The sequence below is a fragment of the Chaetodon trifascialis genome, chromosome 10 (genome assembly GCF_039877785.1).
Source record: "Chaetodon trifascialis isolate fChaTrf1 chromosome 10, fChaTrf1.hap1, whole genome shotgun sequence".
In the NCBI taxonomy this organism is placed as follows: Eukaryota; Metazoa; Chordata; class Actinopteri; order Chaetodontiformes; family Chaetodontidae; genus Chaetodon; species Chaetodon trifascialis.
Window position 1 is genome coordinate 3906061 of NC_092065.1, and position 12534 is coordinate 3918594.

General features: G+C 41.1%; 1 protein-coding gene across 1 annotated transcript; it reads left to right on the top strand.

Annotated features, from left to right (window-relative positions):
• The first annotated feature begins 470 nt into the window (after positions 1-470).
• Positions 471-10617, top strand: api5 (apoptosis inhibitor 5). The gene is made up of 14 exons (XM_070972856.1): positions 471-782; positions 2057-2218; positions 2403-2496; positions 2736-2801; positions 2952-3103; positions 3537-3743; positions 3958-4062; positions 6388-6477; positions 7413-7594; positions 7789-7882; positions 8032-8088; positions 8556-8635; positions 8749-8891; positions 9974-10617. The coding sequence occupies exons 1-14, from the start codon at positions 708-710 to the stop codon at positions 10051-10053; spliced, it is 1587 nt and encodes a 528-aa protein (XP_070828957.1). The 5' UTR covers positions 471-707; the 3' UTR covers positions 10054-10617.
• The last annotated feature ends 1917 nt before the right edge of the window (positions 10618-12534 follow it).

The following is a 12534-nucleotide window of genomic DNA, read 5'->3' on the forward strand; positions in this document are numbered from 1 at the left end:
CTTAGTAACTTAGTTACTAACTTAGTCTAAATGACCAAAACTTTTACATACAATATTAATATTAACCTGTAAAGTTGGCATGTAGCTATGAAGATACACATCCTACAAAAATTACTAATTACTCATGGATCTGTTTTTTTTTTTTTGTTTTTTTTTCTAAAATCTATTTGGATTTCATGTACAATCACGACATATTATACATTTTTGAAAATTCTAAGCTTGTACATGAATCATATTTATTCATATTCGTCATATTAACATATAAACAGGAGTAAACAGATCATATAAGTAAACATGGGAGCACACCGTACAGAAAATGGAGAACATAAATATTTTGAATATAATACGTCACTTTGGCAACATGAACGGTTTTACGGCGCACCACTTCCGCGCTCGCATGTGGTCACATGTGTTGTGACTCCCCACAGGATTGGCTAAACCTGCGCATGCTCTGTACTAATTGTTCCGTAGCATTTTAGCTAGTACACGAGAGATTGCGGGAAGACGGACCGTAGGGGGGTGTTCATTAACGGGTCTCGAAATTTCATAAATTCGCGTCCCTTTTTCGAAGGGCATATTCCTCGATAATACGGCGTTGTTTGTGCTACAGTCGTCTGCAGCTGTGCAAAAGTGACTCGAGAAGGGTTTTCTTCTGTGTTTTTATCGGAGGTCTTATCTGTGAGCGGCAGGCACCCGTACGCACGCTGATGGCGGTCACCATCGAGGATCTCTATCGTAACTATGGGGTCCTTGCTGATGCTAGTAAGGAAAACCTCAGCCAGGTAAGCAAAGGCACACGTCTTCTTTTCTAAACTCCATTGAACTGGGAACTTTTTTGCTTTATCACTGTACGTTATTTTACTTGCACTGTTGTTAATTTTGTCGAGTTAAGCGCCGTAACATTGTTGTGTGCATGCTAGGCTAACTGTAGCTAGCGACCGTAGTGACCGGGCTAATGTTAATGGCCTCGCATTGCGAGCCTTTTGATAGGCGGTACTAATTCGGGATCCATTATTAAACAAACGGTTATTTTCTTACCAGCGAATCCATTTTCAATGGAGCTAAAGCCAAGAACAGTCAAATTCAGCATTAGTGGTTGACTTAAATTCATCGCAATACCCCGATAGATACTGTTTTTACTGGTAGTTGATAGAAGTTTGTGACGGTTGTCATCAGTTAATTGGGTCGCAAAACACTGGGGGAAATCGTTTGAATCACAAAGAACACCTAAATTCCTTAATGGTTAAAGTTTAGTGGACTGGCAGGTTTTTGTCTCTGCAAGTCGAGGTTACTCCCTCCACATCAGAGGGACACCGGTTTCTATCTTCATGTGTATCTGAAACTCAAAGGCAAGTTTTCCATCGCCGTTTGAGAATCCCTCTTTTTTTAGAGATGGTTTTCCTGCGACGTAGTATTGTATTTCCATCAGGGCACTCACAAGAAAGTATGGCCAAAATCAATCCAGCAGAACTCCTCACTTTCAGCCTGTTGTTGAAAATATTTGCTCACAGTGCAGCTTCATGCCTTTGTTTTAGTATATTTTCTCTCAAACTCAACGCCCCCAGTTTGTGATGCAACTGCTCTGTTATCAATTTCTAGTCTCCTGGTCGAACCTGGATAACCCTGATGACACCACCAGTGTTATTTTTCCTCATACTTTAGAAAGCTCCCTTAGAACCACAGAGGACAGAGATGTACAGCAGTTTCCGCAAGCTGAGGAGTCACTGTTAAAATTACCTTTATTTTTTTAAACAAGTGAAGTTCCCCTTGCATGCATGTACACGTCAAGTGATGATCATAAGCGAGAGTAGAGCATCCCCAAGTTTGTTGGTGCCAGTTCTGCCCTCAAATAGGCTACTTTCAGAGTATTCCCACCTCACTGTAGTACACATACATACACAGGTTTTTACATAGCCAGGCGAACGGCTACACTCAGATACACTCAATGTCCCGAGCAGCACCAGCTGTTAAAAGCCAGGATTTGACGTACAGCATGAATGATGAATGTGATACTGCTGTAGTGCATCTTTAAAATGTACTGTCTGTTATTCCGCAGCACAAAGATGCCTACCAAGTAATCTTGGATGGTGTGAAGGGCGGTCCGAAGGAGAAGCGCCTGGCAGCACAGTTTATCCCCAAGTTCTTTAGCAGCTTTCCGGAGCTGGCCGATGCTGCCATCAATGCACAGCTTGATCTTTGTGAAGATGAGGATGTGTCGGTGAGTATTAAAGGACATAGGGGTGCATGGGAATCTGAGAGTTTGTCTTGTCTTTTAAGTTCATATGGGTTAAGATTACTGGTTCTGTGTGTTGATGTGAAGTTTCCTCCCCTTTCTGATTCATAATAGTCATTTTTATGCATTCATACCCAGTTTGTGTGTATGTGTACTTGTCTTTGTACAGATTCGGCGACAGGCCATCAAGGAGCTCCCACGATTCGCAACTGGCGAGAACATCCTCAGAGTTGCAGATATTCTCACCCAGCTCCTTCAGACAGGTATTGTATTGAATTTGTTTTTGCGAACAGCCTTACTGACAGGAGTGGGTTAAACTCTAAAAATAAAGTCATGTTGTTTTCTTCAGTCTCAGTTACATTAAGTGTTAGTCCCTGGATATTGTAGACATCAGAGTTGCTTGTCAGTCTGTACAGCACATTGGTTTCTTGGTTTTGATGTAATTCTATCCTAATATTGGGGAAAAAGATCCTGAAAAATCTGTAATTGTTTATACTTTCAGATGATACAGCAGAGTTCAACCAAGTGAATGCAGCACTTATTTCTATCTTCAAGATAGATGCGAAGGGTAAGTGTTGCTTACACATTGTACTGTTTTGTAAAGTGTGTGTTTTATGACTGTTTCATTCTGAGTTCAGATTGGGATTGTGATCCCATTGACTATAGTTTTCCACTTGCATTGACACATCCCTATCTAATGCTGTCTTTTGTCATCCAGGTACTCTCGGTGGCCTCTTCTCTCAGATCCTTCAGGGGGAGGACATTGTGCGGGAAAGGGCCATCAAGTTTCTGTCAGCCAAACTGAAGACCCTGCCAGAGGATGTCATGACAAAGGATGTGGAGGATTATGTCTTTGCAGAGACAAAGAAGGTTAGCAGATGGTGTAGAATTGATTAGCGATCTTTACCAAATAATGGAATCAGGATGTGTGAAGATTACCACTGGCCAAAGCTGATTGTTTTGGCTGTGACTGGTTCTAATACTTGCATTTGTTTTGTAAACGAGTGAAACTGACTTGTGAATTTGTTTGGACATCAGCGTCTCTCCCCTAGTAAAGATCTGATTTAAAGGCCATGTTTTTAGTCACTGTTAAAAAAGGTGAAGATTATTTTTGTCTTATGTGTTACTTTGGCCAAAACTCCGCTGACTTATTGCCCAAAAAGCGTGTCTAGTTTTTATATTGACACTATGTTAGATGGAGTTCAAACAGTAATGCAGTGTTAGGTTGATGTTAGCCTGTATAAAAACAGACAAGAGCACATGTTGATAAATGGTATCTTTTGCTTCCCTGCTGCGTCCTCAGGTGCTGGAAGATGTGACAGGAGAGGAGTTTGTGCTGTTGATGCGCGTAGTGTCGGGCCTGCGGGTACTGCAGACGGTGAACGGCCGGCAGCAGCTGGTGGAGCTGGTGGTGGAGCAGGCTTTCCTGGAGCAGGCCCTCAACCCAGGTGACCCTGACACTGTTGACCGCCTGCTGCAGTGCACACGCCAGGCCTTGCCCTTATTCTCTGTGAGTATAACCAACACACTTTACCGTGACAAAGTTTTAAATATTTGCATGAAAAAGAACATAAATGATTAATCAGTTTGAAGATTTATCTTCAAATATCTGCAGGTGTATGCACAGTGCATATTGTCTCTTTTAATATTTGTTTATTTGGCATGTAGTTGTGGTTTACTGTATTTAAAGTTTTGATTGATCATACTTCTCTCCTGTCTTGTAGAAAAATGTCCATTCCACACGTTTTGTAACCTACTTCTGTGAACACGTCCTTCCCAACCTCAGTGCCCTGACAAGTCCCGTGGCTGAGCTGGACATTCAGTTGGAGGTTGGTTCTTATTTTCACTCTCAAATGAGAAATGACGGTTTCTTGCTTTTCATGTTTATTGATCACATACCGACCACATCCTGGATTGACGTGTTACAATAACAACTTTGAAGCAGATGTTAAAAAGTACATTTCGGTAAGAAAGATCCAATCACTGGTCTTAAAATTCTGTGACATGCACTGCTAGCAAAAACTGAAAAGACACCCTGCAGTATAAGTCGTCCATTTACTCTTGAGTTTGTGTTCCATTATGGGTGAATTCTGCAACCATGGCACCATGTTTTGTTTTCAACTGTAAGGACAAAGCTTTTGAATTCACTACCGTAGGGCTGGGACGATAAAACAATAGCGATATGTCTCGCGATAGACACGTCATCAATATCAATATAAAATGCATTCGATAAAACATTTGATGATTATTTTTTTTATTATTCGTCGGAAGAAACCTGAAGTTGCGAAGTGAGGTTGGTTGCATGAACAAAGGCACTCGCTCTCAGGTAACTGAGCAACGTAGGGAGTAATCGCTAATCAGTGAGAGAGACATGCTAACACGCCAATCATGTAACATTATCAAGTTCGGTTGCGCCGTGTCGTTGTCACGTGTTTGTTGCTCCGCGAGGAGTGAGATGAGAAATAGAAAGTGAGCGCTACAGCGAGCGAAGAAATTGTCGATAAAACAGGGAAAGTCAGCTCGCCGGTATGGAGTTTTTTGGATTTCATAAGTCGGACTGTAGTTAGACCAATGTGGTCTGTGAGTTATGCAAGACTGTCGTCCCCACCAAGACCGGTAATACCACAAACTTGTTTAACCACCTTAGCCGCGCTCACTCTTTGGAGCGCAGCTGTATTCGCCAACGTCTGCCAACCGCAGCACCACCGCACAAGCAGCAGACCACCATGCAGAGGTATCAGCTTCAGTGCCTGATGACAAATCATCTAAAAGGCACAAAGATGTAACGGAGGCAGCGGTATATCATACAGCTAAAGACATGCTTCACTGAGCACTGAGGAGAAGCCAGGTTATAAACATGTCTTACACTTACTTTTTTTTTTCTTAAACACACTTGCAATAAAAATATAATTGAATAGTTCATGTATGTTTAGAGTAAGAAGAGTGACTAAAGTTGTTCATATGTCTAAGCTGGTTTTATAGTTCAGTCAGTGTTACTGTACTGTCTATCATGTTTGTTTGTTTGTTTGTATGTTACTGATGTCAAGTCTACCTCAGTTTCTGCTATGTTTCCAAAACACTGCACATATTTGAAAACATTTTATTCAGCAGAAGGTGAATCAGCTTGTGAGCTTTCTGCACTAAACCTGCAGAAAAAAAGTTCTCAGGTTTCTCTCTGTTTACATTTTTACACTTTTTTTACATTCATTATTTGAGTGTTTTCCATGGTTGTGTTGACATTTCCTTTCTGCCTTGATAGCTGAGGGGATTATAATCAGAGGAAGGTTAAATTTAAGATAAAAATGTTTAAATTGAATGTATTTTTCTCCTGGTCATTATTTTAAATAGGTCATAAAAAATATCAATAATTATTGATATCAACCGATATAAAACATATCACAATAGAGTTTTCATCCATATCGCCCAGCCCTACACTACCGCCCCGATTTGTGCCTCTGACTGGCCTCCTGTCCAAGCCAGTGACAGCAGAGGCTCATGGGTATTGTATTGTCTATAGTATTTAGAACTGTCTGCCATGCCAAAATGTGATCTCTCCTAAACGAATGATTAGAGGTGGTGACCATAATATAAACCCGCAGTGTTACATAATGGAGGAGAGTTCGTGGTTTCCGTGTTAAATATTAAACATGTCATTTGAAGAAAAGATTAAACTGGTAATCCAGAATTGGAGGTATAGCTCAAAGGACAAACAGTGCATGTTCAAGTGTTGCAGTTTACAAGCCTGTGTGGCCATTAAACACAAGAAGACTAGTTTCCTGACCTGGATTTTTTCAGTCCGAATCATCACTTCCACTCCTGAGAGGCCTGACGAATATGGCCACTGGTGTGAGGTCGATACTCCTAATGTCTGACATTTGGTGAGCGGTTGTAGTAGTAAACAAAGTCAGCGTGGCAGCCACCTGTCAGAGGTGTCAGCCAACTGCATGTTGTTAATGGGTCATTAGTCTGCACCACGCAACACTGTTTCTCATTAGCAATGCACATTACACTGCGTGAGGGGATCTGCTAAAGCTGTGTGTGTGTGTGTGTGTGTGTGTGTGTGTGTGTGTGTGTGTGTGTGTGTGTGTGTGTGTGTGTGTGTGTGTGTGTGTGTGTGTGTGTGTGCGTGTGCGTGTGCGTGTGCGTGTGTGTAGGTGCTGAAGCTGTTGGCTGAGATGAGTCCGTTCTGTGGAGACATGGAGAAACTGGAGGCCAACCTCAACATGCTGTTTACCAAGCTGCTGGTGAGAACGAATTTTCATATTGTTGTTGGATGTGGAGGAATACAAGAGGAAACGCTCTTAATTATCAAAATACACACTGTCAGTTTTCCCCACGGATCCATTCTGAGATTTCACTGCACTTTTTAGTGTTTCTTTACTTTGCTTTTGTTGCACATGTGCATCCTGTATGCTGATCCTCCAAGTCAGCTTTGTACCGTGGCCACTGGCCAGCTAAGGATTAATTCTCTGGCTAAGGTTACTTTAATAGTAGTTGTTGTGATATTCAGGAGCATGACTTATTGTCTCTGCCTGGTCAGGTTGTCCCATCTGTTCTCAGTATTTGCTGTTTATACACCAAGATTTTTACATCCGTTACTGTCAGTTATTAAACACAAAGTATGAGAGAATTTGACTGTGCCATACTCCTGACTAATCCAAAAATGGGCAAAAAGGTAGAATGTGGGTGGAACTGAGGTGGGCCGAATGAAGTCACCTTACAGCTAGCTGTCAGTCAGTGGCCATGCCCATAATTATGCAGACATTTAAGCCCGAATATGATTTCAATGAGTGAGTTATTTAAAGGTTTACCCTCTGCACAGCTGACAATGGGGAAATCAGCAGTTTTTGTTCCAGGCTGTAAACCTGTTTATTTCTTTTGGGCCTTTTAATATGAGCGTCTGTAGGAATTGACTCACTTTTGGAGCCAGCCTCAGGTGGCCAGTCTAGGAACTACAGTTTTTTTGCACTTGCACTAGAAATGACTTCTAATTCACATTCACTTATTGTAGAGCGAAGTCCAGTACATGCTCAACAAAAAATATTAAAATAAGCACCGTTAGAATAAAAAGCTATCCAGTGTATCCCTTTGCTAATGCTCCAAATGGCTTGACAGTAAAGTTGGAATAACAAAAAAATTTCCCATTCATGATTTTTCATGTTTTTTTCTGTCTGTGTAGGAGTTCATGCCTCTGCCACCAGATGAGGTGGAGAATGGAGAGAACTCTGCAAATGAGGAACCCAAACTGCAGTTCAGCTACGTGGAGTGTCTCCTCTTCGGCTTCCACCAGCTGGGCAAGAAGCTGCCAGATTTCCTCCTCGACAAAGTGGACGCCGAGCGCCTCAAAGACTTCAAGATCAGGTGAGGGAATGGCACCTGATAATGTCTGCTAGAGCTCCTGTCCCAACCAGTTTGGAATCAGGATTGTAGTTGTACCAAAATGTGATGTTGAGCATGTTAGGTATGTTTGACGGTTTAGCTTAATCTAAAGAAAAGCTCTTGGTCATTTTATAACATCTTCCACATGGAATTGACTGTACTTTGTGTTTCAACAGGTTACAGTATTTTGCCAGAGGCCTGCAGGTTTACATCAGACAGCTGCGAGTAGCACTGCAAGGCAAGACTGGAGATGCTCTGAAGACAGAAGAGGTAACAATCACATTAAGTTTGATTGCTTTGCTAAAGTAGAAACTTCATGCATGCAACAACAATGCAAACATAACAGTGCAAGTTTTTTTGTGTTCTGACAATTCTGCTCTTACACATTTTTACGACGAGCTTGTATTTGTATTCATCAGAACAAGATCAAAGTGGTGGCCCTCAAGATCACAAACAACATCAACATCCTCATCAAGGTAAGGCGTTCAGGTGCTGCAGAAAAATCAAAATGGCCGTATAATGAAATGCAATACAACACGGTAAACCTGTAAATGCTCTGTTCAGTTTTTATCCACACCGTTTAAGTGGTTTTTGTACTGAATTATTTTTTGTGGTGAGTTTTCAGGCGTTTTTCTTTGAGCTGCAATATGCAAAAACCTGTTTTTTCCTATCATTTATCTTTCAAGATAAGCAGACATGCCTCACAATAATAATGCAATCCACTGTAACACAAAAGTAAACCCAGCACTTTTCTGACACTGCGTGAGCAATTGAGAATTTCAACTTTTATTAGGGAAATATTCATTATAAGGACTGTTGCACAGGGTAGCATTATGATGTACATGGTTTCTGTTTTTCTGGTCAGTGAATAAAGAACGATGAGATATGAACTAAAAAAGTTTCTGCTTTGAAATCCCTCTCTTGATCTTTATTTCCATTCCAGGATCTCTTCCACAACCCTCCATCATTCAAGAGCACAGTCACTCTGTCCTGGAAACCTGTCCAGAAGACCGAGGCAGTCGCGTAAGTCTGCTCCCACTTGTTGTCAAATGTAACAGTCAGAAGCTGTACACACCACAGCTGAGTGTCCTTGTTGCCCTGTTAGGTCATCATCTCCTTTTCTTTTGTGCTTGTAGACCCAAGCGCCCTTCAGGTGAAGAGATGGGCTCTGGTGGCAGCACAAAAAAACAGATCTCTCCTCAATCCCGGAGGGACGCACGGCAAATCTATAACCCCCCCAGCGGCAAGTACAGCGCCACAATTGGCAATTTTAACTACGGTGAGCACACGTTAGCCTGTATTTATTTTATCCTGTACTTTGGGTTATTTGACTCATTCATAGCCACAGTTACTGTTTTCTAATCACATCTGTGTCTGAAGACCTGTTTAAAGGTTTGGTTGGCACGAAAGTCAAAGGAAACCTTCACTGTCTTCACTGTTGAAGACACACTCCCCTGAAACTTGAAAGATGTATTTTTATATTCTAACCACTTCGTAGGTTTAAAGGTAGCTCTGGTTTCTTCAGTGGAGGATGGAGTTAAATTAAGTCCAGTGACGACTGAAAGTCACAGCTGAAAAAAAGCATCAAACTTTTCTAGATATACCTGCAGCATAATCCTCTTCTTTATTGTTGATCTGTTTCGTGAATAAATATCTACATTTATTTCTATGTGTTGAAGCCCTGAAACATTGGCTGTTGTCCACACAGATTAAGTCATTGTCAGGCGAGAGCTGATGGGACTTTTTTATACACAATCTTCATCTGATACCAAAAATGTTGGAACGCTGTGTAAAATATAAATAAAGTGGAATCTGATAACTTGCTCATCCTTTTGGACATACATTCAGTTGATAACAGCACAAAGACAATATATTTAATGTCTGACCTCATCAGCTTCATTGATTTTTGTAAATATCTGCGTATTTTGAATTTAATGTAACACAACCAGTAACACGTTTCAAACACGTTGCAAGCACGTTGGGACAGGAGCAACTAAAGACTGGGAAAGATGTGGAACACTCCAAAAACAGGCTCTTTGGTAACAGGTGATAGAATCATGATTGGGTATGAAAGGGGCATCCTGGAAAGGCTCAGTCGCTCACAAGCGAGGATGGAGAGAGGCTCACCACTTTGAGAACACATGATTGGATAAATGATGTTACTATATTTACTCAGAAACACTTTGTAAATCTGTTGTAGGTAAACAGTTCCTTTGCAAATGATTGCATTCTGTTTTTATATTTTAAACAGCGTCCCAACTTTTAATGAATTGTGGTTGTAAAGACTGTTGACAGGAAAAACTAATGATAGCGGTGATCACATGTATGACACTACTGAACTTTGTGTCTTGTGGACTCCAGAGCAGCGTGGCGGGTTCAGGGGAGGCCGAGGACGAGGCTTCGGAGCCAGAGGCAACAGGAGCCGAGGTCGGATCTACTGAGACGCTTGCAGTACATACAGTATTGCTCATTGAACTGCATCACATCAAGATCTTTTCGGCACCAACATGGACTATTTGTCACCCACTCCTCTTTTTTTTTTTTTTAAACTGGTCTCTGCATCTTTTTCCACTTTCCCAACTTGCACATCCAGAGTTGCTTGTTTTTGGACGGGGTTGGGGGTTTGGTTTCCTCTCTTCAGAATATCACACACTGGGCTCAGACTTTTTAACATTTCCTCCCTGTGTTCCTCTTGGCTGAGGCGTTAGTTTGAAGTAAATCTAAATGTTTTTTTCCCCATTTTTAAAAAAAATATTATTCTGTGTATTTTTGTGGAACAAAAGACTGCCAACTTGTAACTGATGAATATTTTTTGTCAGATTGTCGTAGGAAAAGATAAAGATCCTGTTGTTTTGCAACATGTTGAATGCATTTCTTTCTACCTTTTTATTTAATCTTGTTTCCTTTTTTTTATTAGAGCTTAAGTTGAATTGGCTGACTATGCTACTTTGTATGAATCAATGATGTTTCATTGGATTTTTATCATAAACTTGTATGGAAGTATGAAACTTTTGTTGTTTGCTTGTTTACGCTCAGTTTTGCGGTCGTCGAGCTGCAGGCTGCTCGCGGATGAAGACAAAGATGCACACAGTTCTCCTGCTTTCTCAATGCTAAGCTTGTCTTGCTCGTTCAAAATCTTCTCTAAATTTACCTTTCCCCTCCCATTCTGTCCTCTCACAAGTCATCCCATTTATCCTTTCCATTCTGCTGTCTTTCCTTTCCCCTCTTGTCTATTTGTGTTCACCCACTGAATATCTGTACCAAAGCAGAGTGGAGAGGAAATAATTTTAGCTGGTGATCTGGCATCTCCATTTAGAATACACACAGAAACGTGTCTTCTCAACTGTCTCCATGTCTGCATCAACACCGTGCCTCCCCCCTCCCCTCAGTCTAGTAAGTGCGTGTGTGTGTGTTGAGGTGCTGAGGGGTGGGTGTGTCAGCTTTGAAGTAGAAAAGAGTAGAATCCGGCTCTCAATAATTGAAGGGGCTATAAATAGTTGCTGCCATGTTTAGAACACGCACTATTTTACACACTGGTGGTGGAGGCTCTGCTTGCTTTCTGCACGTTCAGTCATGCACACAATCTCCTGCACATACAAACACTTTTATGCTGCAATACAAGCGAGGACCCTCCATCCTCTACATTCACTCCACTGAACATAAAGTGCACTTGAACCTGTGTCTTAAACTTGAACCTCAGACCAAAGCCATAATCTTGGTTTAGAATATTTCTAAACAACCTCATGCAATTCTGATGGGGTTTGTGAACATTAAGCTTTATCAAAAAGTTGTTAGAGTTGGCATTCAGTTTAATATTTACTGTCTGGTAGCACTTATTTCCTACAGATTTCTACTTTATCTGGAGCCTGGTCTTAAAGTTTCCTCATTTCAAGTTTTTAAAGGTAGATGATTGTTAATTCACTTTTGTCTTTTTTGGTGTTTGTAGTTTAGGTTTTATTTATTATTCTCGGTCTAAATCTAAACAAAAAGAGTGTGTACACATACACAGTAATGTCACGTGCAAGGTGTTCAGTCTTAAGTCTTAGCCCTGAGTCCTAATTTAATTCCAGTTCATACGTGGTTAAAATCCTGAAATAACATGAATTTTTAACCTTTTAAACCTCACATAAACATTATCTAATTCTAATGCTCTTATTCCTCATCTGAATGCAGATGCAGAAAAACAAGGAACGTGTCCGCATGCACTCCATAAGATCCACACCTGGTTCTCACAAAGATAGAAGACGCATACACACACAGAGCGCTCTCAGTGGGTGCTACAGGTCTGCATGTGAAGACACGTGTGTGCTGCTGTGTGTAGGTGGATGCTTTGGAGGAGGAGGGGCGCTCAAACTCTCAATTTTCTGAATCGACTGTGGCAGCGTTTTACAGGGAGGCAACCCCAAATAGTTGGAACTCGGAAAAACAGAACCACTGTTCTCCACCAAACAGAAAAGTTGCATATTTAAGAAACAGCGCAGGTGCAGCATGAGATGTTTTTCTTTGCATGATGCTTCAGTGCCATAAATAAACCCACCATCGTACAGAAATGGTTTTATTTGAATGCATCAGGTTCAGTATGATGTATGCATGAAGATAAACTGCAAACCCTTACATGCAGTTAGCAGCTGACATTGTTCGTAGTGAAGTTAAACACATAAAAGAGAGAGTATAATATAAATAGGATTCCTACATGAAATGTGGATTTTGCAAACAATAAAAATAAAACCCCCCCAAAATTGAGAACATTCATAATACAAATTGATTGAGATGCAGGTTTTGCATACACAGTGCAAAACACACTGTGGCTTTACCACACTGCTGAAAATTACAGCTGCTTTATTGCAGAAAATGAGCGACATGAGAAGAAGCTTGTCCATTCAGTGACGATCTCTTGTCTTGGTCTCCCCACTAGAGGGCGA